The sequence below is a fragment of the Passer domesticus genome, chromosome 9 (assembly GCF_036417665.1).
Source record: "Passer domesticus isolate bPasDom1 chromosome 9, bPasDom1.hap1, whole genome shotgun sequence".
Taxonomy (NCBI): domain Eukaryota; kingdom Metazoa; phylum Chordata; class Aves; order Passeriformes; family Passeridae; genus Passer; species Passer domesticus.
The window spans coordinates 6,722,418-6,746,469 of record NC_087482.1 but is presented as its reverse complement, the minus strand read 5'-3'; the positions used below and the strand labels follow the sequence as shown (position 1 = coordinate 6,746,469).

The 24,052-nt window shown below is 48.4% G+C and overlaps 1 protein-coding gene and 2 long non-coding RNA genes across 3 annotated transcripts; 2 read left to right on the top strand and 1 right to left on the bottom strand.

The window, feature by feature from the left end:
* The first annotated feature begins 349 nt into the window (after positions 1 to 349).
* Positions 350 to 14,727, top strand: LOC135308314 (complex I assembly factor ACAD9, mitochondrial-like). The gene is made up of 17 exons (XM_064433255.1): positions 350 to 501; positions 752 to 761; positions 1,965 to 2,058; positions 3,395 to 3,496; positions 3,665 to 3,771; positions 4,484 to 4,584; positions 5,245 to 5,323; positions 6,230 to 6,404; positions 7,003 to 7,076; positions 8,298 to 8,373; positions 9,063 to 9,133; positions 9,464 to 9,583; positions 10,209 to 10,337; positions 11,091 to 11,170; positions 11,660 to 12,567; positions 13,054 to 13,996; positions 14,445 to 14,727. Exons 1-15 carry the CDS (start codon positions 350 to 352, stop codon positions 11,877 to 11,879), a joined length of 1,590 nt encoding a protein of 529 aa, XP_064289325.1. The 3' UTR covers positions 11,880 to 12,567; positions 13,054 to 13,996; positions 14,445 to 14,727.
* Positions 14,728 to 16,457: 1,730 nt separating this feature from the next.
* Positions 16,458 to 20,405, bottom strand: LOC135307087 (uncharacterized). The gene is made up of 3 exons (XR_010367820.1): positions 20,003 to 20,405; positions 17,263 to 17,428; positions 16,458 to 16,730 (listed from the first exon to the last, which is right to left on the bottom strand). It is a non-coding gene; the product is annotated as an uncharacterized LOC135307087 (long non-coding RNA).
* Positions 20,406 to 20,759: 354 nt separating this feature from the next.
* On the top strand, positions 20,760 to 23,787 carry LOC135307086 (uncharacterized). The gene is made up of 4 exons (XR_010367819.1): positions 20,760 to 21,057; positions 22,126 to 22,239; positions 22,812 to 22,982; positions 23,512 to 23,787. It is a non-coding gene; the product is annotated as an uncharacterized LOC135307086 (long non-coding RNA).
* Positions 23,788 to 24,052: the final 265 nt, after the last annotated feature.

Here is a 24,052-nt window from a genome sequence, read left to right as displayed (position 1 = left end):
CGGCGGGACCGTGCGGCTCGGGCAAGAGCTGCCGGGCCGGGGAGGGGAGGGCACCAGGGAAGCCGTGAGGAAGCCGTGAGGAAGCCGTGAGGAAGCCGTGAGGAAGCCGTGAGCGGCGTTACTGCGGGCCCTGCGAGCGAAGCGCCGCCCCGTGAGGCGGTGAGGCCGCGGGGCTGTGGGGCCGTGCCCGCCGCAGGTCACCCGGATGGAGCACATCCCCGCGGCTCCTGCGAGCGAAGCGCCGCCCCGTGAGGCGGTGAGGCCGCGGGGCTGTGGGGCTGCGGGCCGTGCCCCGCCCCGGCGGGGCCGGGCGCTCGGCGGTGCCGTCAGCGGAGCGCCGAGCGCGGCCATGAGCGCGGTGCTGCTGCTGCTGCGGGCCCTGCGCTCCGCCCGGCCCCGGCCCCAGCTCCAGCCCCAGCCCCGGGCCGGCCCCGCGGCCTGCGCACGGCCGCGCCCCGCCGCGCCTTCGCCAAGGAGCTGTTCCTCGGCACGCTGCGCAAGGTGGGTCCGCGGGGGGCGGTGGGGGCCGGCCGCGCCCGGGGGTCGCTGCCCTTTCACCGGCGGACAGCGGGGCTGGCACGCACCGGGGGCTCGTCCGCAGCAGCGCCAGGGCCTTTCCCAGCTGCTCATCCCAGCCCGGGCTGCGGGCGTTGCTGTGAGCCCTCGGCAGGGCCCGGCCCGGCCCGGCTGCCCCGCAGCCCCCGGGTCCAGCCCTGCGGAGCTCCCTGCCCTGGCTCTGTGTGTCCCTCAGCTGCAGCCGGGTAACTGAAGGGAGCCTTTGCACACAGAACAGGCGATGGGGCTCAGAGTGACCCAAACAACGCCGAGAGCCCCTGTGCCTGCCAGCCCCGCGGGTCCCCTGGGCGCTGCCTGTCGCCGTGCTCCCCCTCTGGGCATGCCGCTGAACTTGGATCGCTTCGTCCTCTGGTTGTTCTTCAAGGATGGAGGCTTCATGTAAATCTCTGCCTACAGTTTTGGTAGGAAAGATTGGTGTTCTTGTGGTGCCTTGAGATGCCACTGGACAAAGAAGTTAAAATCTGAGATGGAACGCTGTATTAAGCAGAGTTTGTTACTGCAGGGCTTAGAGTGTGCATTTATCAGAGATTGCAGGGTGAAGTAAACGGAAAGAAGGAATAACTCAAATCCACTGAAATAAGTTGAGCAATAAAGTCTCCTGCAATGGAGCTTGTCAGATAAGGTGTTAAAACAGGCAGCACTCAGGCTCCACTGTGTTAAACCCCTCTACAGATGTGTCTCGGGTGTTTCTTCCCTCAAGTTTCAACACAGCAGCTTTCTGAAAACCTCTAACATTTCACAGGTCCTGAATTTTTGATGCTGATATATTGCTCAGAGTACCATGAACAGATTTGTGTGGACAGAGATAAATTCTTCTGTTTAAAAGGGGAAAGGCAGTAAAAATCAGAAGTGTTCTTCTCACGTAGCCTCCCACTCCTTGTGTTCCTTGTTTGTATTTTTTACCAATTCCAACCTGTCAGGCTGTGCTGCTTCCAGTTCATGGCCAGAACACCCTGGGGATGATAAGGAGTGGTGGGGCTCACTCACCTTTGTCCTCGAGGCATTAGCAGGTGAAATGTGCTGGGTGTTCGCAAGGGACAGTGCTCATGGGCTGAGCTTTGGAAACATCAAACTCATTTTTATCAGTCCCTGAATAGGGTTAAAACTCATGGGTGATGAAGAACTTTTGCATCCTCGTGGTTCTTAAAAGATCTCTTGATTTCTCCCTCATGTTTCTGTTGTTCAGTTAACACCCTCTGGTCTGGTTTTGATGTGAAATAAAGTTGGGTCCTGTGGAGCCCTATTTCTGTTTCGGGACATTTTCCACAATTCTTAATTTGCACAGTGTTTTAGAGTCTTTGCAAGGCATATCTCCCATGATTTTTATTTTAACTGCATGGTTCGTGTATTAAAAATTATTAAATAATTCTCCTATTCTCCTATTTTAGGAAGAAGTTTTTCCTTACCCAGAAATTAGCAATGAAGAACTGGCAGAAATCAACCAGTTTGTGGGACCTGTTGAAAAGTTCTTCAATGAAGAAGGTATATTATTGTGTTTTTATCCATGCAAGTGATTTAGTGATTACAAAATTATTTCACTATAGCAGTTCCATAAGGTGTTTCAAACATTTAATTTAGTTTATGCATTTATTGCTGCTCACACAGTGATGCTGATTCTGTAGCATGTCCATTTGTGGCTTTTTTGGGAAGTATTTGGGTGCTGATCAGAAGAATTAAATCTCCAAAACAGGGGAAAAACCAAGGATGTAAAAGAATTCTGGGATAAAGATAGGATTTGAAATTGGTTTTAGCTCAGCTGAATTGTGCTTCTAACTACTTCATACATTGTGATTTTTTTTTTCCTAGTTCTAGTTCCTAGAACTTTATAGCTGTCCTACTCTGCTAAAACTGACCGTGGCAAAATGCAGCAGAGATACTCAGAAATGCTGGCTCGTTGAGGAGTTATGAAAAATCAAAAGCATTTCTGTTTTTTCAGTATTAGAGTAATAATTCCATTTGGGAAAGGCCTTATTACCCGTCTGCATTCCAGAGAGCATTGCAGGGTGTTCTTCCATTCGTGCTGCCTTGGATAAGCCAATTCCAGAGCAATTGCAGAATAGTGGTTTGCACAGACAGCAATTTCTGGGGCAGTTAAACAGCACTGTCTCAGCCTTCCCATTGACAGAGGTTTTCCAAACTCTGTAGGAGTTTGGAGAAGCCAGTGATTGTCACACATCACAATTGGCAAGATCCAGGTGATTTTAACTGTAAAATTGTAGTGTTGCTCACTGACAGTAAATAAAGGATTTATTCAAATTACATTTTTTAACTCTTTGCTCTGTGGGGGGGAACATGGTTCATGGAGTAAACAGCCTGATGTTTAGGGAAGGAATAAAAGGGTCAAATTATGGAGTCTGGAGAAAGTATGATTCCTGTTTGTTTTCACTGCCATGGTACAGAACAGCTCTCTTAATCCCCCAAGAATCTTAAAATCTCCTAAGAACAAGATTTTCTAATTTCCTCATTTATGCACTTTTTTTTTTCTTGTATTCACGACCTAGACTTAGTTCAGATAGAAAATCCTGAAAATACTTTGCTTATTCCAGTCTTGGAATCTGCTGGCATGCAGAACCAGTAGAAATGTTTGAGAAAATGAAATAAATGCTGCATTTTTCCCATTTCCAAGTCTTTTTCCTGAATATGTGGTGAGGACAAACAGGATGGTCAGGCTGCAGCTAGAAAGAAGAAATTCTTGTGAAGCTGGGAATGAGAAGGGTCATGAGTGACTGTGGCCCTGGTGGGGGAATCCTGTAGCCTCCCAGCTGCTCTGGGCACTGAGAAACACAGTGTTAAATGAGAAAAAATTCTCTATTTGTAGTGGACTCGAAGAAAATCGATCAAGATGCAAAAATCCCACCCGAAACCTTACAAGGACTGAAGGACCTGGGTCTCTTTGGCATGCAGATTCCAGAGGAATATGGTGAGTAAATGCCACAGAAGAACATCTAGGGGTGCATTTTGTGCCGCTTTTGTACCTCTCCAGTTAAAGCTGCTACATTCCTGTATTTCTGTACTTGAAATGGATTTTTGGGGGAGTGGGGAAGTGGCACAAAAAATGTACTGAAATAAAACCTGGTGCCTGTTCCAGGTGGGCTGGGCCTGTCAAACACCATGTATGCACGTCTGGGAGAAATCAGCTCCCTGGATGGCTCCATTGCAGTGACCCTGGCAGCTCACCAGGCCATTGGGCTGAAGGTAATGCTGCTGCTCTGGGGCCAGGGCTTCTGCACAGATTGCATGGAAAAGGTGAAGTGAAAAATGTGGGGCTTAGGGGGAGCAAATCAGAATTACTGGCAAAGCATAAATCAGGTTGTTGGTGTCTGCAGCAGCCTCTGCCACTGGTTCAGTGTGAGACAGAAAGGCTGCATAGGAAGTACACAAGGAAGTTACTATTAGGATAATTGTTCTTAGGTGAATGAGTCCAAGTTGGTTTTTTTTAAATTGGCTAAACTTGTCTAAAGTACCTAGAATAAATAGAATTGAAACAGTATCAGGGGGGCTCAGGTGATGAGGAAGGAAAGAATTCAGAAAAGAGGAACTTTGGCTGGCTGGGGCTGCATGTTGGGGGGCCTAGAGGAGATAACTCATCTGAGAGAAAGTGTGTCAGTTTTGAACTTGAATATAGCCATAGGTATTTACCTTTTTAGTGCTGGGTGGATGGCAGAAAGAAGCTTGAAACCACACTCAGTTTGTTATAGCAAGAGAAGATTCCTTGTCGAATTGAGCAGAGAATGCTAATGAAAAAATATTTTAATGACTGACAAATAATACAGTCTTGTTGATTAAACTGTCTCTTGCTATGCCATAAAACTTGCAGATGAAGCTTTCTAAACATGCTGGAGCTTGTCAGCTCCCTCTCTTTTCCCACAGGGTGATGCTGCAAAGTTTCCTGTGCTTGTTTCTGCAGGGGATCCTCATTGCTGGCACCGAGGAGCAGAAGGCCAAGTACCTGCCCCGCCTGGCCTCGGGGGAGCACATTGCTGCCTTCTGCCTCACCGAGCCCGGCAGGTGCTGCTGCCCCACAGCCCCACAGGGGCTCACTGCCTTAGCTGCATTGCTTCATACCTTCAGGCTTCTTTATCTGGGGCCCATGGCTTCAGTATATACATCTGTGGCTTAGTTTTGGTATTTCAAGGAACACTCCAATTACTCTTTCCCCAACATGCTGCTTTTGGCAGTGTCCATGAAATCCTTGATTCTTGTTCTCATCCCAGGAATTCATTTACTTGAAAGGATGCTTTGTGCTACGTCAGAAATAATGTGCTGTGACTGTTCTGGGATGCTTTCAGTTCTTATTCAAAATATAAAAGCCTGTTTTGAAGGAGCTACCAAAACTAAAAGGAAGAATTTTTGTTGTCACTTAAGTGAGAGGCTCATTGTGTGTTCACATAGCTCAAAGTGTAGCTCCAAAATGTTGCTTTTGTGGCATTCTACACATTCTGGTCAGGTTATAATCCTGATAACATGGTAATGAGAAGAAATGTCCCCTCAGGTAACTTTTAGAACTGTTCAATCTAGTGAGCTTCCTTGTTAGTTAAAAGCTAAAATTTATATACTGCTATTTGAGACCCCCTCCTTTTTACAGAATAGGAAGAGGGGGAATATGCAGTTTTGTTTTTTTAAAGCGTGTTTACTTCTTTAAACATTAGTAACTTGTTTGTTTTCTAGTGGGAGTGATGCTGCATCCATCCAGACAAGGGCAACCCTGAGTGAAGATGGGAAACACTTCCTGTTAAATGGCTCCAAGGTACCTACTCACAGACTGGGAACAGGAAAGGGGTTTCTTACAAATGTAGGAAGTGTTCTTGTCTTTTGCATCAGTCTGGAACTGGGAGGTTTCCAAGCTAGAGGAGAATGACCCTGTCAAAAAGATTAGGCACAAAGGGACTAGAAAATTATTGTTAGAGAATTACTGCATTAAACTCCTGGTAAGGAAAATGGAAAACTACCCTGGGTTCTTTCTCTGTTGGCCATTTGTGTGTTCAGCTTCAGGGCGGGTTGGTTTCTTAGTAAATCAGCCCCTTCCATGACAGCTTAGGTAAAAGGAAACCTGAACCTGTATTTGACATCTCTTCATTCTGCAGGCTAGATTTTAAAATACAACTTGATATTTAATTAGAAATAGGTCTGCCTGGAACCTTTCTGTTAAAAGAAACCGTGACAAAAGCCAGTCTTGAAGAAATCAGAGATGTCCTGGTTTCAGCAGTATTGGATGCGTTGCAGACTTGGTCTGTAGTTGTTGATCCATTTGTGGTGTGAAGAGACCCACCCTGGGGGAGAGGCTGATCAGAGAATTTCTCATCAGAGTTAATTTTTGGCCACAGGGTTTGTCCAGTCTGCATTGCCCCTGTATCTCTCAGGTGCCAGCAGCAGCAGGATGGACCAGCTTTTGTGGAAATGCACTGTGGATTTTAATTTAATGCATATTGATACTACATTTTGGTTTTAAAGTTGCTCTAAACTGAGCACATGTGGTCAGCTCTCCTCAGAAATGTGCTCACCCTGGGAGCAGACCCTCATTAGAACTGAAGGGAAGGAACAGCAATTTTTCAGCACTCTGTTCTTTTCCCAGCCTGTTACAAAACCCTGGAGGGCTGTGCCCACAAAATCAGCACATTTACCTTTCTTACACATCTTCCCTCTCTCAAAACAGGTCTGGATCTCCAATGGTGGCCTGGCCAGTATTTTCACAGTGTTTGCCAGGACAGAGATTGTGGACAAGGACGGGCAGGTGAAGGATAAAATCACTGCTTTCATCGTGGAGCGGGACTTCGGGGGCGTCACCCACGGGAAACCCGAGGATAAACTGGGCATTCGAGGCTCCAACAGTAAGAGCCACCTAAAACTGTTAGCAGAACTTGTTTTCATAGTTTAAGGTTTTATTTTGGTTGGATCATCTGAATTCAGGGGCAAATCAATACGTATTCCATGTTACAGTATAAGTTTCATGTTTCTTTAGCTGGCTTTTCCCAGGAGCCCTTCCTGACGCAGGGTCTGAAATAAGAAATCCAATTTGTGGAGTTCATTCACTGTGCAGTGAAAGAAATCATTCAGGAGACTCAGTGGCCAGTAGGTTTAATCTAGAAGTCCACGTTCTTCAGCTCTTCTAAGCTTTGTAATGATTGCATCTTTTCACCATCTTGGTGACTGTTCAGTCAGTTCCTTAGAACTAGAAATAAAGACCAAACTGTAGTTCTCTGTTTACACAGTGTATATTCATAATATTTTAAATATTTTACATCAATAACTGATGTCAGCTACAGCCTTTTCCCAAATTCTCACTTCTTTGGTGAAGCATGTATAATTCTGTCATAAACAATGCATTAGGAAGACTTCATTTCCTGCTACAAATAGTGACTTAAGTTCCTGAATGTCTTTTAAGTATTTCTGTGTCATATTTGATCAAGTGTTAATTCTGTGTTTCAGCCTGTGAAGTACATTTTGAAAACACCAAAGTGCCTATAGAGAATGTAATTGGAGAAGTTGGAGGGGGATTTAAGGTAAGCAGTGGAGAATAACTACTGGTGATTTATAGAAGTCTGAAGGAGGCTGTTTCCCCCCGTGCTGAAGTTTCCTTGTTGGTGGTGAGAGCACTGCCACACTCTAGGGTACAGGAGGAGAGATTCCCCCATTGATCTGTAAATTGGTGTCACTGGACAGTGCACAGTGTGCCATCATCTCAGATTTCTGTGTTTCTTCTCTTCTTGTTGGGCTTTTGGTTGTTTGTTGTGGTGTCCCCTCAGAAGAGGGAGTGACTTCAGCTGCCCTTCTGCCCTGAATGGAGGACATGTCCTCTGCTGGTTCCAGAGCAGAATGTGGGAAGGGAGACACCCTGGCACAGGCTGTGTGGATGTCACAGGGAGTGCTGGAGGCATGCCCAGCTCCAAGGTGCCCTGGCTGTCAGGTGCTTCTCCAGGGCTGCCCTGTTGCACAGGGAAATGCTGGCAGGACCCCAGGAGAGAAAACCACAGGTGGCCTTGCTGTGTAACCTTTCTCTGAGAGTGTGACCTGGGGAGTTGCTAACCTGCTCTTACTCCTTCTCCATTTCTTATTCCTGCTGTAGCAGGCAAGTCCAGGCCTAAGTGCTAAAAGAAATTATTTTCCTTAATGTAGTAGAGATTAAAAGAAGATTGTTATGGTGCCTTCCTGACAAGTTAAAATGTAGGACAGTGACTTCTTTCCTAACAGGCTTTGACATGAGTCACCCATGTTGAGAAACAACACTACAGACACCAGACTCCAAAATCTATTTTTTTTACGTTATTGGTCTGTATTTCATTTCTATACCTCCTTTCTTATCCCTTCTGTGATGTGTTGCTGAAAGCCACCTGAGGCAGAGAGCAGCCATCACAGGTCAGCTGCAAGGAGAAATACTGTGGTTTTCTTCATCTGATAAACTGGAGCCGTGCTGTCCAGCTGGAATGTTGTTTACCAGCTGCAGATAAATGCATTTTTATCTACATTTTACCTTCATCTAATTAGAGATTATTTCCAAGTCACCGGATCATCTACTTCAGATACAAAATTGGATGTAATGGGTGGCAGGAAAAGCCCAGTTTTGAAGCATTTTCCTTGGGATGCTGAGAGCTGTGGTGGCTGATGTGAGGGCACTCTCCAGGACTGGCAGTGTGTCCCAGTGAGGAGTGAAATCCAGGGAACACAGAAGCAGGAAGCAGTGACCTAAGGAGAATGTGGCCTAAACCCCATCTGTTTCTTCACAGGTTGCCATGAATATCCTCAACAGTGGAAGATTTAGCATGGGCAGTGCATCTGCTGGAATGATTAAGAAGTTGATAGGTGGGTGAATTGGGAGCTCTGCATGGCTGGGTGCCAGCAGAAACTGCTCTGCCTGAGGCAGATCATGCAAGACATTCAGAGTGGGAGCAGGAGTCTTGACCTTGTCATAACAGGCTTTGATATCTTTAAAACACGAAAATATGGTTTTGAAAAATTAAATTAAAAGCCTGCTTGCAGAGGTTTTGAAATAAAGGTCTTTTTCCTTTTGTACAGTGTAGATTCAGTTCATAGAGTGGGAGGTTATTGCCTCTGTTGGACTTCCCTGAGGTAAAATGTTATTCCCAACAAAAAAACCTCTGTACTATTGATTTTAGAAGGTGTAATCTCCCCTGGAACCTCCCACCTGAATAACTGGCTCAAAGCTGCACACAGTAACTAGGGCTAAAACTGCTTTCTGCCAATTATTAGCCAAAACAGTAACAGAAGTCTCTCTAACCAGTTAGCACCAAACCTGATCACTTCTCTTAAGAGTACAGGTTCATACCTCTGGTTCAAAAGCCTTTGACAGGCTGGTCCCACACTTGGTCAACAACATCAGTGTGAGGGTGATTTTCACAAAGTGCTGCTTCTGGAACAGCCAGGGGGCTCCTGGGCACAGACTGGAATGTCACCGCCCAGGGAAGGACACCAGCTGCTGGAATGGTCTGTCACAGCCCTTCTGAGAATGACTTGTTTTTCTTTCTTTGAAGAACTGACATCAGAGTATGCTTGCACCAGGAAACAATTCAATAAGAAACTCAGCCAGTTTGGATTAATTCAGGTAACAAAACATGAAACACCTAAATCTCTGTGCGAAGTGCCAGGACATAGATTGCATTGGGTGTATTTTGGCTGTACTGGTTTAAAGGATTTGCTAGAAATTTGTGTGAACCTGGTGCTGACTTCTGTACACTGATCTTTTAAATGTCCAGAATGATAAATGTATAAAAGTATTTTTTATTTATTGTTGTTTCAAAGTGGTACTTTTTATTGATTGATTAATTTGATGATGTAAAACATATAAGAACTGCAGGTCTTTTTAAGTTTGAGGGTTGATTGTGGACTTTTGCATCTGAATTTCTGTACGATTCCTCCTGTTGCTGTGTGGCAGGAGAAGTTTTGTTTGATGGCTGTGAAAGCCTACGTGATGGAGAGCATGGCTTACCTGACTGCAGGGATGATGGACAGGCCAGGCTTCCCTGACTGCTCCGTCGAGGCTGCCATGGTCAAGGTAACCAGGGCTGGGAAAAGGCTCAGTGTTCAGCCTGCAGAGGGCTGAGAACTCAGGGCTGCATTTAGAGGAGAGAAGCACTGCAGCCAGGTGGAATGACAGATACTGTTCTGTCTGTACCCCACAAGCTCAGACTCGTGCAAAATAAAACCAGCAGGGAACAGGTTGAGAATGTCACAGCCGCTGAGCTGGCGTCTGAGGAGGCCTCACATGAGCACTGGGACACTCAGTCACACTCCAGCTGCCATCCTGGCCAAGCTGCTGCTGTGCCAGCTTTCCCAGGGAGCTGATGGCACAACAAACCCTGTGGAATATCCAGGCTGTGGCTGTCAGGGTGTCCCTCATGGTCACTGCAGAAAAGTCCTGCTCTGGGCTCCAGCCAAGCAGCTGCAGCTGCTCTCCCTGTGTGGGGCTGCCCCTGTCCCTGGAATGTGGAGAGTGCCCTGTGCATTGCATCACTAAATTTGACAAACCCCTGAGCCACAGGGATACTGCTCCAGGACCGGTGTAACACACAGAAAACGCTGCAGCAGTGTCCTGTGGATACAACCCCAGAGCAGGGCATCCTGTGTTTATTGCTGATTTATTATCTACTCTCTGCTGATCAAACCCTGTTCCATGGCAGGTGTTCAGCTCTGAAGGTGCCTGGGCATGTGTGAGTGAGGCTCTGCAGATCCTTGGAGGCCTTGGCTACATGAAGGATTATCCTTATGAACGCTACCTCAGAGACACCAGGATCCCGCTCATCTTTGAGGCAAGTACCAGGATCCCCTTTTTCTGCAAACTGCAGTTCACACCTCCTATAAAGGGGAGTAGAAACCTGAAGGTTTGATTGACCAGGATCTTGTTCCTTCAGCTGCAAAGTCTCTAACAGTAAAACTGCAGGACTAACCTTGTTTTCTTTGGAATATCAATAGTAGTTCCCTATAATAAAATAAGCTATGATGGCTTTTACAGACTGACCACAGTGTGAGTTACAGCAGTAACCTTTCCTCTTGTGTGCTTCTCACAAGAGAAGCAGAGAAACTCATAAAAGATCAACTTAGACATTTAATTAACTTATTGATGGCTATTTAAATTAAAAGAAAGGTTGGTTCTGAAGCTTGTTCTCTTTCCAAGCTGGATTGTCAGTGACCCATCATGTGCACATCAGAGTCACTGTCAGACTTGATTTTAACTCAGCTCATTTTGAGCAGTTCTACAACTGTTCAAATGTTCCTTCACTGGAACAGTGCAGAGCATTTTTAATCAAAATGCATTTTGTCTGTTTTCTTTTACATTGGGGTATATTTGTGTGTTTAATGATGAGGGGCTCAACTTCTGCAATGCCCCATGAAATCAGAATTAAAACTGAGATAAAGCAAAAGGCGGCAGTTTATGTGTGGGGAGAGTCATCATGTGATACTGGAGCAGTGGGAAGAGCACAGGGGCACAACAGACCTGCTTGGAAAACACTATTGTAAACTCTGGTTACCCACCTTCTCACTTTCTCTTCTGCTTTTTCCAGGGCACCAATGAAATCCTGAGAATGTACATTGCACTGACAGGGATGCAGCATGCAGGGAAGATCTTAACTGACAAAATTAAGTATGTTCTTATTTATTCTTAATAGTTTTAAATAAACTAAACAGAATCAGATAACTTTATAGATAAGAGGACAAACTGCAGGGAATACCTGCAGTATTTCTATTTATTGTCTGTAAAAGTTCACTGTTACAGGGACTCTGTGTTTTTAATGGGATGGTTCATAGATTTAGGAATTGTAGCATTTAATGCATTTTATCTTGGACTTTTACACAAGCTGTAATTATTTCTTTCAAGACCAGTAATTAATATTTTGTATCTGAATGAAGTTGTATTGACACAACAGCTGCATTGTGCATATTGAGTACTGGTCTCTGGAATTCCTTGTGGGTGTCTTGGAGAGCAGCTGATGACTCTTAAGGCTCCACAGTTGTTCTCCAGACTTCACAGCAGTGGATCAGGACTTGGTGCTAAAGTATTTGGAATTCCAACTGGTTGTGTCTGAACCTCTTGGAATTTTTTTTAACAGCCATTCTTTCCCCAACATTTCAGAGCAATCAAGAAAGGAAACGTGGGAGTGGCGCTGGGGGAGTTCCTGACCAGGTTACAGGACACCCTGGGCAGGAAGGTGGATCTGGGGCTTGTAGGTGACAGTGGGGTGGTGCATCCCAGCCTCCAGGTAAGGGCCTCTCTGCTGAGCTCTTGTGTTTGTTCCCTTTGCTGCTTGCCACAATTTCATCTCCTGTTTTTGCAAACCAAAATGTATACCTAGGGGCAGTGAGATTTTCCAGGGTAAGCAGATATTGGCACCATGACAGGGTAAGAAGTTACAGTTATTGTCCAGGTATCAAGGGAGGATGAAGGCTGCTCTAAGCCTGTGTTTATACCAAATCCAGTTTTAGATCCATTTGGATAATTTGTATAAATTGAGCCTTCACCATATGAAAGCGTTTTTAATAGCTGCCCTTTGTTATAAGGTTAGTTACAAAACAGGAGTTTTTCCTGTTTAATTGGAACAGAGTTTCAGGTCAGAATGACTGTGAATTACACATACACATACTTGCTTAATCACTTAGGAAAAGGTTTTTATGACCAAAAATGAATGTTCTGTTAATAGGAAAAAGATAAGGTATATTTTTCATGGGGCGTTCTGTTAGTTACTTTTGTTATCATAAGCCTATACTAAAAGTTACTGAGAGTAAACTCCAGAAAATTGTAATGGATCTTTGAGAGAAAGAAATGTGCCTGTCTGGCTTTTAGCAGCAAGGTGGATGAATGTTAAAAAAGAGAAAATCCAGTATCCTCTTTAAAGGGGGTGGGGGTATGTTGCTTTTCTGTTATAAGACTACTCAAATTGTTCTATTTTGTGTTTTGTTTTATAGGAGAATGCCAAGAAACTTGAAGAAAACGTTTATTATTTTGGAACTACAGTCAGGGGCCTGCTAAGTAGGTTTGGCAAGGTAACTATTTATTTTGTCTGTTGTCTTTGTTACTGAATAGTTTATCCTCAGGGCCCCACTGGAACCTGCAGGGGACTGAGTGTGGCAGGACCAGCACTTCCTTCACATGACACCTTCTCACTGGGTGTGAGAAAACACACTGACATTAGGTACTCAGTGTAATGGGCAAGTTACATTGTTAGAACCAAAACCAAAGTACCAGCACCCTCAGTGAATTGGTTGTTTTCTTCTTGTGTAAGCACAAATCCTGCTGCTACAGGCATTTAACAAAGTGGTTTAAGGCACACATCAATATTACAATTTTACAAGTAGAATTTAAAAGGTGCAGCTTAGTAAACCCAAAACTAACAATGATAATTTCTGACCTAGGCTAGAACCGGTTTATGCGAAATAAAGCTGGACCTAAACATGAAGTATGGACAGTGATATTTGGTTAAAGTTTTAAATTGGCAAACCACAAGCAGATAATGATTTTCTCTCTCCCAGACAATAGTGGATGAGCAGCTGGTGCTGAAGAGAGTGGCAGATGTGGTGATTAATTTGTATGCAATGACTGCAGCCATCTCCCGGGCCAGCCGCTCCATCAGCATCGGGCTCAGGAACCATGACCACGAGGTGAGTGTCCCTCAGCACCAACCATTCCCACTCAGGCTGTGCTCCTGGCAGCAGGCAGGCTGCATCTCTGGGGAATTACAGCAAACTCTCCCATAAAAGTGCAGCAGAACGTGGCTAAACCTGCCAGAGTGCAGGAGCCTCTCAGGGGCTCTGCTTGTTGAGCTGCACACTTTCAACATGTTTAAAATACTTCTTTAACACATACACAGACATTTAGAACCTCACCACAACTCTGCACGTTCTCTCAAATCTGTTAACACCATGCAGTTCTTCCCAAGCTCTTTCCATATAATCATTAATAAAAACACATAAGCACAACAGTATTTGGGCAGCACAGCTCAGGACAGGAAAGGACAGTGCTTATTTAGTAGCTCATGTAAAGTTTCATGGTAACAGTGGTGTTGCAGCACAAGAAAAATTTGCTCCAGATCAGTGTGAAAACAAATCCAACGTGATGAAGGTTTGGCTTTGGCCTTGAGACTTTGCTCTTTGTGTGAGCCCTGCTCTGGATTGATTCCCAATCAGTCTTGGAGTAGCTTTTGGGCGAAGGCTCATCCCAGCCCTGAGCCTTGGCAGTTCTCTGGCCTCAAAGGGACAGCTGAGGCTGCACTGCACATGACTGGGGTTCAGGGCACCATCATCAAAGAGCTTTGAGATGTTTCAATTACTGTATTCTTACTACATGGTTTTTGTTATGAAATTCATTCACTATTTTTAAACTCAGTTTTACTCCTTTTCCAGGTGCTTCCTACAAATATCTTCTGCACAGAAGCCTATTTCAAGAATAATTATGCCATGGCTCAATTAGAAAAATGTAAGTACTATAAAATAGTTCTTACGCTCTTCTGTCTTTCAGACTGTAATCAAAAAAAGGTGAGTTTGATGTGACCAACAGAAGAGTTTGGCTCCGCTTTTAATTGAAACAAGCAGCAGAGCTGGAACCTGTTGAAAAGAGTCTTCACTTCATAGCTAAAGCCAACTGCAAGAGTTCCTTATTGAGGAATATAATATCTACATTTCATGTATATACTTCTGACAAGTAGCTGATAGAAATGAGGGATTTGGACTCTTTGGGAAGTACTGACCAGCTGGGCATTGGGTCTCTGAAGCTCAGTCTGTAATAACCAATCTTTTTCAATAGAGAATGTTCAGTTTCTTCCTGGCCCTCACACTCTTGCATTTGTGTTCAAAAACACTTCTTGAAAGAAATTTACAACAGCTCTTTGTGGTCCCTTAGTTGACTTTTCTCTCTTTCTCCACAGATGCTGATGAAAACCTGGATGATTCCATTAAAAAAGCTGCAAAGCAGATCCTGGAGAAGAGGGCATACATCTGCTCTCACCCTCTGGACAGGACCTTCTGATTCCTCCCTGAGAGCAGGCACTCATGAATGTCAGTCAGGGAGGAATTTGCTGCAGTTCCAGTATTTGGCATCTTAAAAGCATCTGTTATTTAATGTCTTTACTAAATGTAACTGTGTAAAATAAAACTTCTTTCTAACCAAAATTTCATAGGAAAAGGATAAATACAGAGATTTCATTTAAAGCTGAAGTTATTTTATTACAGACATACATATATATATATATATATATATATATATATATATATATATATATATATATATATATATATGTCTGTTTCCCCTGTAACTGGATAAAGACAGGTGAGGTTTAGATGGGGAGATGTTTCTTCCTAGGAAGGGACTGTGGGGTTTCTCAGTATTTTTGTACTTCAATCAGCTGCTCATTCACTGAGCAAGCCTGAAAGACTTGGGTATACCTGTGTTTGAGGATTCCAGGATGAGGGAAGAGATGAGAATCTTGACTCCATGTTTCAGAAGGCTGATGTATGCGGATATTATATTAAATTAAAGTACTACACTACAACTATACTAAATAGGGAGAAAGAATTCATCAAAAAGCTGGAAGGGAAAGCAAAGGAATGAATAACAAATCTTGTGACTGTTCACAGCTTTAACACAGGTGGCTGTCATTGCTCATCAAGTAAAAACAATTTCACATGCTGGGTAACAATTCTCCAAATCACATTCCAAAGCAACAAAACGTGGAGAAGCTGAAGCTTCCCAGCTTCACAGGAGAAAAGACCCTGGAAAAAGGATTTTTCATAAAATATGTCTGTGACACTCGTAGAATGAGAACAGTTCTGTTTGGGAGCCCAAACATTGGTGCTAAACAGGTTTATTCTCGGTTTTTGGGGGCAAGAGGAAAGAACTGAAGCCAGTTACTGTAAAATGCCTGCACAAGCAACAGTGCAAATAACAGCCAAAGGAAGGATGAAGCCAGTCCCACAACCACAGCCCAAGCGGCCAGAGATCCTCCTTCAACCCTGGCTGCATTGAAACCCCACTGACTGCCAAGAAGAAAAGCGCCCTACTGAGAGCAAGCAAACTTAACCGTCTGCCAGGACACAAATTTAGAGGGAAAAAAATTTAAAATCCCTACACCACCAGCCACACTTCCCAGTGAGAAGGGTTGGAACTCTCTGGCTCCCAGCACTTGCTCGGCAGGCAGGTTCCCAAAGGTGCTGGGAGCTAAGCTGTGCCCTGCGAGGGAACAGAGCCAGCCTCCCTTCAGTGGGAGAAGGCGCGGCCTCAGCTGTAGCCCCGGGTGCCTGCGGTGGCCCAGGGCACGGCCATGGCTGTCAATGTGTCGGGCTGCAGCACAGGGCAGGCCGGAGCTCAGCAGCCTCAGCAGAGCCCAGGGCCGCGGCCCTTCCCTGCCGGGGCCCGAGCCTGGCCCGGCCCGGCCTGAGCAGCCCGGACTGGCCCAGGGGATGGGCTGCGCCCGCCCGCTGTGCCCACAGGCTGGGCCCAAGCCTTTGCAAGAGGCTTTCTCCCAGCTTGGCAAAACCTCGGCCAAGTGACCCTGTGCTGTGCTGAGAAGAGTAAAAAACCCCTCAAATTTAACCCTGCTGCCCACCGCATGAGGGATCCCTGCACACCTTAGGAGAGGCCATCAATACTCCTTTGTGCCTCATGAGGGATCTCTGCACCCCTCAGCAGGGACCCCAAAATATCCCTTTGTGCCTCTTCAGGTCCAGGCCCAGATGATGCCACAGAAGGAAATGTGCCCTCAGCCCAGGGACGCTCAGCATGGGCTCCCCCTTCCCCTCGGGGCCCCGCCGCTGGGCACAGCAGCCCCTGCCTGGCTCCTGCCTGCCCACACCGTGGCCATCCACGGCTGCTCCTGGGCATGGAGCTCAGTCAGTGCTGGTGCCGGGTGGGCTTTGCTGGTGCTACCACATGGACATAGCTGTGAAAACTCTATTTCTTTATTTCAACATAAAATGTGGGCCAAGCTTTGCCCTGGCAGACAAGGGCTGCCCACCTTCAGTCCTGGCCGGGGAACAGGACCAGGGGGCTGAGGGGCAGAGGGTCTTGTTGTGGAGGGGTGGGTTTTGGGACGGCCTCATGACGGTGATGCAGCCATGGCGGGGCAGATAGGGGCAGAAGGGAAGAGCTGGGATAAACTGCCAGGATTTCATTGCCTCTGTTTTTAGGTTCGTCGTCTGAAGATGCATAGGAGCACCTGTTAAGAGAGGAGGTGGCTGAGGCCCCAGCTGCCAGTGGCACACAGGGACCCTCGTGCACAGCAGGGCCCAGAGCTGGCAAGGCTCCCCAGCACGGCTGGAGCTGCTGGCACAGCTGGGCCCAGCTGGACAGCTGCCCCTCAAGGCCCCGGCCAGCAGGGCACGGCTCTGGGCAGGGTCCCTGGCCAGGAGCAGGCCCCAGAGCGCCTCTGCCTTTCAAGGGCAACCTCGGCCCTGCTCTTTCTCCTCCCCACCTTGCTCTGCCTCTGCCCTGTGCCCCTGGGGCTGCTCTTGGCCAGGCAGCCTCAGTGGGATCCAGCTCTGGCTGCAGCCCCAGCGGGGCCCCCAGGACAAGGCCCAGCAATTAAGAGGCCAATGGAAGCACTGGGCAGCAGCAGAACCCTCAGCAGAGTTATTAGGAGAAAACCATGGACTGGCCACAGCTCCACTGCAGGCTCTCTGGGAATGTTCCCTGACTATGAGCAGCCTTTAAAGAAGAGAGTTTGAGGCAGAGAGTTGTAAAACACTCACCGTTTTATCTTCCAGCAATACCAGATTCCAGCACAGAACATCATCAGGCACAGTGCCACACCAGCCACAATGGCCATCAAGTTCATCAAACAAGCTGTTCCCCAGCAGAAAGCTCTTCTCATGCTTTTCCAGATGATGTCAGAATGTGTTGAGGTGTCGGCTGCATCTGTGGGAGCAATGGGGAGCGTGAGCCCGTGCTGAGCTGCACTGCTGAGCTGGCAGCACGGTGGATACGGGCACGACGTTCTTTGTTTCCCCCAGAGCTGGGGCCTGCAGGCACCTTGCCGGCCCTTGGCACAGGCTGTGCCAGCCAACAAAGCCCAGCAGGCCGGGAGGAGAGCCCGGGGGCAGCGCAGCTGCTTGGGCAGTGGCTGCTGCCAGGGACATGGGCCAAAGCCATCCCTGAGCAGCCACTGCCAGCCCTGGCCCTCCCTGCCCCGTGACAGCTCCCCCAGCCCCAGGGGACAGACTGTCAAAAAGTCCACAGCCAGCAAAGAGATTGTCCCAGGAATTGTGTGCTGCTTTTCCTCTCTGCAGCTGGTCCCAAAAACATCCCTCAGACTGCTGTAAATGCCCACACATGGTCTGATCAGCCCCTATCCTTCTCCACTCTGCTCTCAGAAATTCTGCAACAAATCCACCAATAAATTCCAGGTTACATCTGTGAATTGCATGCTACAGTTTCCTTCCTTTTTTCCCAATACCCAAAAGTTTCTATAGATAATAATGCCCTTGAGGATCTCTGATTATTTTCTTTTTTTTTTTTTCTTTTATGAGACATTTGAAACAGCTTTATTTGTTTTAGTTTTGGCAGGTCGGGCTTTTTCCTTAGTGTGATGGTTTACTTATTATCTACATTTAAACTTGTTTTTATTTATGGTCATTTGCTCCCTAAGCAATTATTTTGACAATCTGTCATTCACTTCTTAGTTAATGTTCCATAGATTAACAACTTGGACTCTCTTTTTATAGGAATATAAAGACCTCAAAAAGCTGTATTTTTGATTTTGAGGACATTCTCTCTCCCCACTCCCAGCTTATTAAATGATCATTTTTGAAACATCTCTGAGGACATGTGGAGTTATTTGAGAAATGCTTGGCTTAACCTGGGTATTGGATTATTATTTTCAGTGCTATAAACCTACATTGCTTCCAGGTTCACACCACGGTCCTGATTTGTGGCTCACTGCATGGATGCTTGTCTGAATTAAAACAATGTTTGTGAGGCAGCTGAAGAGCTTAGACCTCAGCGATTAAAATTCCTGGGAGGAGGAGGTGGAGGAAGAAAGGATAAAATCCTGATTCAAAGGGTTTTTTCTCACTTCTAGTATGCCAGAAGTATGGTAGACTACACCTGTCTTCAGATGTCATTTACTTACAGAACAACTCTCTACAGTGTCAGACTCCAGGAGAAATGACTCAACACTTTGCCTCCCAATGCATCAGCTTTAATTCTAGTGAGAGGTAGCCTTAATTACAGTCTGATTTGAGCAAATCAACAAAGCAGTCTTGCCATTGTGAGAGTGGCAAGAGGAATTTGCTTGTGAACAGATGAATATGTCCCACTCAGTAATGAACAAAATTTGCCCTGACTTGGAAGAAAATAGACAAGGAGCAACGCAGTATTTGGGTTTATCCAGGGATAAATGTGGCAAGAAGCTGTAACAACTTAACCTGTTTTACAGAACACAAGTACTGATATGGCAAGTAATGCACCCACATGAAGGGATCTTCAGGACATTCCTTTATTTCTCTAACCAGGAATGGGCAGCAAAATGCTGGCATTTATCTGAACTGGAAGCCATGTTCCTCTCCTGTTTCTCCTTGAGCACACTGTGTGTTATTTGCAGACTTCACTGTCCAGCCCATCAATCCTCTTGTGGTCAATTGCTAAATGGCACAAGTACCAAAATACAGGTGCCAGCATAATCAGCCCAGCACTAATGCAGCACTGCTTTGATGGTGCACAGGAGCACAGAATGGCTTGGCTTGGAAGGGACATTTAAAGGCCATCTTGTCCCAATGGCCTGCAGTGAGCAGGGACACCTTGAACTAGGTCAGGTTGCTCAGAGCAGGAGCTTGAATGTCTGCAGGTATGGATGTCCACCTGTCTGGGCAACCTCTGCCAAGGTTTCATCAGCAATAGTGTAAAATATGTGTTTCTTTCATCTAGTCTGAATTGACCATTTTTTAGATTAAAACCATTCCCCCTCGGTCTGGTCATGAAAGGCTCTACTAAAAATTCTGTCCCCATCTCTTTACAAGCCCCCAGAAGGCCCTGAAAGGCAGCAATCAGGTGTCCCTGGAGTCTTCTCTCTTCCAGGCTGAACACTGCCAGCTCTCCCAGCCTGTCTCCAAAGCAGAAGGGCTCCAGCCCTCAGAGCATTTAGTCCCTCCTCTGGACTAGATCCAACAGGACCGTGTCCTTCCTGCCTTGGGGACCCAGAGCAGGATGCAGTACTCTGTCATGGTAGAGACCGAGACACTACAAAGCAACACAGTCCATTTCCAGAAGGCTTCAAACCCTGTTTTTATTCTAGCCTGCATGCTTTTTCTGCATTCTTACAAAGCTGTTATGTTTACACTTTATTCATTGGTCACAAGAGACAAGCAAAATGCTCATTGGAATAGGGAGTTGCAGGTTTCTCTTATTTATCCTTCTTTCTTTCTTGGTTTCTATGATCAATGACATAGAAAATTACTAGAAAATTCTTTTAGTTGTAAACATGGATCCTCCTACCTAACTTCTCGATGGTTCACAGAGGTCACTGTAAAACGTCTTCCACAGTACTCCCAGTAGGGTCCCACCAGAGCAGAGGGGGGGAGTCACCTCCTTCAACCTGCTGGGCACTCTCCTTTGGATGCACATGGCTGGCTCATGTCCAACCTCTCATCTAGCAGTACCCCCAAGTCCTTCTCGGCAGAGCTGCTCTCCATCCCTTCATGTCCCAACCTGTGAGATCAGCTGAGCTGGGACTGTGTCACAGCCCTTAGGCAGAGCAGCTGAGCAGGATGAGCTCCCTTCCAAAGAAAGCAGAACCCACTCCACACAACTCCACCCTGGCCATGAGGTCACAAGCAGGCTCTGAGATCACAGAGGTCCCAGAGCCCCGCGGTTGCACAGCAGCACAAGGAGCCAGCAGTCAGTCCCTGAGCACAACTGTTGCGGCGGCAGCAGCAGCGGTGGCAGCAGCGGTGCTGACATTGGGACAGCGGAGTCAGGACAGCGGTGGCAGCAAGAGCTGCGGGACTGGCAGAGGGCAAGGCAGCATGGCCCTTGCTCTGCGCCTCCTACTCCTGCTCCTCCTGGCCGTGGCCTTGCCTGCCAGGGCTGCACAGGCGGCTCCACTCCAAGTGCGGCGAGCAGGTGAGCCGGCTGCCTGGCTGCCCTTTCCCGGCACAGCGCTCCCTGCTCCCTGGGAAGCGCTGGGGATGGTTTTGCCCAGGGCTTTAAAGAGGATTTCCTCTGTGGCAGGGACAGAGCTGCCATGGGCCTGGGGCTGCTCCAGCCACCACCCCAGGGGTGTTGCACAGGGCCTGCAAAGAGGGTGGAGAGTGACCAGAGCCAGTCCAGAGCTCCCCAGGCCCCTGTGCAGCTTTGGCCTTGTCCACTGACATCTGGCAGCCAAGGCCTTACCCGACCCCCTTGCAGTGCCCAGTTCTCTAAGGGAGAGGGGAATCCCAGCACACCATGGAAATTTTCTGATCTTTGCTCCCTTCTAGATTGGGATCGTGATATGGCTTATATGGAAAAGCTAGTGCATAACAGTTGGAAGACTCCAAAGCATGGTGGAGGCAAGTTCTTCATGTGTCTTTCCTGACAAAATAATTGGTGTCCAAGTGGCAAGAGCTCCCTCATGTGCTATTTCCCTTAACATAATCTCTTGATTTAAAGTATCTGGAAATCTGGCTATGCTCCTTTCTCGAACCATGAATGATCTCACAGGATTGCAATCTGTGGGAGGAAGGAGCATTTAGCTGTCCATCTTCCTCCCATGTGCCATGTCAGTGTGTCCTTCCGTGTGCTCTGTGCAGCCCGGCAGAAGAGCAGAGAGGGAAGGGGCCGGGCCCAGGGCTGAGCCCCGGAGCTGAGCCTTTGGCAGCTCCTTTGCCAGCCCCGGGGATCCTGAGCTGCTCCTGCTGCCACTGCCAAGCCCTGGCCCTGCCTGTGGCTCGGTTTAGAGCTGCTGGCAGCTCCAGGGAGTCCTTTCTGCCCCGAATGCCCGGCAAGGGGCTGCTTCCATCCCAGTGTGGGGCCACTGCAGGCACATGTTCCCCCTGCCCCTGCTCCTGAGTGGAAGGCAGAGCTGAGGGAGTACCTTGGAGGGCATCAATCACCCAGGTGCCCTCACTGCCACTCAGGCCTGAAAGAGAAATGGAGCAATTTTCCATTAAGGTCCTCCTACAATGAAGAAGGAAGAGATGGCAGGCCGTGGTGGGTGCATTTCCCTCAACCTACCCCTGTGTCGCAGCAGCCGGGGGCTTTGGCAACACAGCGGGAAGGGATCCATGGCAGCCTCACTGCCCCGCTGCTGCTTTCGCACCCTGCAGGGCTGTTTCCCAGCCTGGCTTGACTGCAGCTTCTGCCCAGCCCCTGCAGGAAGGCATTTGGCATGTGCTGCCAGGCAACCCAAACTGCACCATGGGCCATGCCCACCCTGAGATCCCTTGCAATTTCCCAGTCTCTGAGCACATGTGGAGGGGCAGCTCCATGGAGGAGGGAGGACCCTGGCCCAGACCTAACAACCTGGCCATCTTCCTGAGCATTATCCATGACTTCACACATACTGATTCCTGATGATGCAACCCTCCACAATGCTGAATGGTTCCATCTGGTCAAGCTGTACTTTTTCCTTTCCACAGCAATGGAGCAAAAGTCCATGCAGATGGCGCCATATCATACTGGAAGCAATGGCTCTGTGTCAGATTCTGATGGAGGAAAGGAGGAGTTGCCAGACATGAGCAAAGGCATAGGAGGTAATTGCCGTGCTGGGCTCAGCCCTGGGCAGGGCTGTGTGGCAGCAGCTCTTCCCCCACGGCCTGCCCTTGGCTTCCAGGCCTCTGGAGCTCGTTCAGAGCCCCAGGGAAACGGGACTGGTGCAGCAACGTCCCTCCCGCTGCAGCTGCTGCAGAGCTGGCCCTGAGTGCCCAGAGGCCCAAGGCACAGGAGCAGCCCCAGCCAGGGCCAGAGCCAGCCCTGGCTCCCGACTGGGCAGGGGCTGCGCTGGGTCCTGACAGGGCCTGAGCCTGTCCCCTGGGGCTGGGGGAGCTGTGACGGGGCAGGGAGGGCCAGGGCTGGCAGTGGCTGCTCAGGGATGGCTTTGGCCCTTGTCCCTGGCAGCAGCCACTGCCCAAGCAGCTGCGCTGCCCCCGGGCTCTCCTCCCGGCCTGCTGGGCTTTGTTGGCTGGCACAGCCTGTGCCAAGGGCCGGCAAGGTGCCTGCAGGCCCCAGCTCTGGGGGAAACAGAGAACGTCCTGCCCGTATCCAGCGTGCTGCCAGCTCAGCAGTGCAGCACAGCACGGGCTCACACTCCCCATTGCTCCCACAGATGCAGCCGGCACCACAACACGTATTCCCAATGCCCAGGATGGCCTCGGAAGGGGTTTCTATCAGGAAACAGGCTACTGGCTAGCAATACTGGCATTTCTGCTTTGTTTGGAGCTTGTCTTCGTGTTGTGCTTGTTTGGAATCCGGTATTTGGAATCGGGAAGAGAAAACAGTGAGTGTTTTGTTGCTCTCCCCCTCCAACAGCTTCTTTTGAAAGTCTAACGTGGTCAGGGAACATTCCCATTGAGACTGCAGTGGGGTTGTGGCCAGTCCATGATTGTCCAAATAACTCTGCTGAGTGTTCTGCTGCTGACCAGTGCTTCCATTGGCCTCTCAATTGCTGGGCCTTGTCCTGGGGGCCCCGCTGGGGCTGCAGCCAGAGCTGGCTCCCACTGGGGCTGCCTGGCCAAGAGCAGCCCCAGGGGCACAGGGCAGAGGCAGAGGGAGGTGGGGAAGAGAAAGAGCAGGGCCGAGGTTGCCCTTGAAAGGCAGAAGTGCTCTGGCACCCACTCCTGGCCAGGGACCCTGCCCAGAGCCGTCCCTGCTGGCCGGGGCCTTGAGGGGCAGCTGTCCAGCTGGGCCCAGCTGTGCCAGCAGCTCCAGCCGTGCTGGGGAGCCTTGCCAGCTCTGGGCCCTGCTGTGCACGAGGCTCCCTGTGTGCCACTGGCAGCTGGGGCCTCAGCCACCTCCTCTCTTCACAGATGCTCCTGTGCATCGTCAGCAGATGAGCCTAAGAACACAGGCAGCGGGAGGTTGACAGTTTATCCCAGCTCTCCACTTCTGCCCCTATCTGCCCTGCCATGGCTGCAGCAGCGTCAGGAGGCCGTCCCAAAACCCACCCCTCCACAACAAGACCCTCTGCCCCTCAGCCTCCTGGTCCTGTTCCCCGGCCAGGAATGAAGGTGGGCATCCCCTGTCTGCCAGGGCAGGGCTTGGCCCATATTTCATATTCAAATAAAAGAATAAAGTTTTCACAATTATGTCCGTGTGGTAACAGCAGCAAAGCCCACCCGGCACCAGCACTGGCTGAGCTCCATGCCCAGGAGCAGCCATGGATGGCCACGGTGTGGGCAGGCAGGAGCCAGGCAGGGGCTGCTGTGCCCAGCGGCGGGGCCCCGAGGGGAAGGGGGAGCCCATGCTGGGCGTCCCTGGGCTGAGGGCACATTTCCTTCTGTGGGATCATCTGGGCCTGGACCTGAAGAGGCACACAGGGATATTTTGGGGTCCCTGCTGAGGGGTGCA

Bases quoted from the DNA above. Each gene is read 5' to 3' on its own strand.
- LOC135308314 (XM_064433255.1), top strand. From the start codon at position 350: ATGAGCGCGGTGCTGCTGCTGCTGCGGGCCCTGCGCTCCGCCCGGCCC. The intron at 2,059-3,394 runs GTATATTATTGT...CTCTATTTGTAG, and splicing joins AAAGTTCTTCAATGAAGAAG to TGGACTCGAAGAAAATCGAT. The intron at 9,134-9,463 runs GTAACAAAACAT...GCTGTGTGGCAG, and splicing joins GCCAGTTTGGATTAATTCAG to GAGAAGTTTTGTTTGATGGC.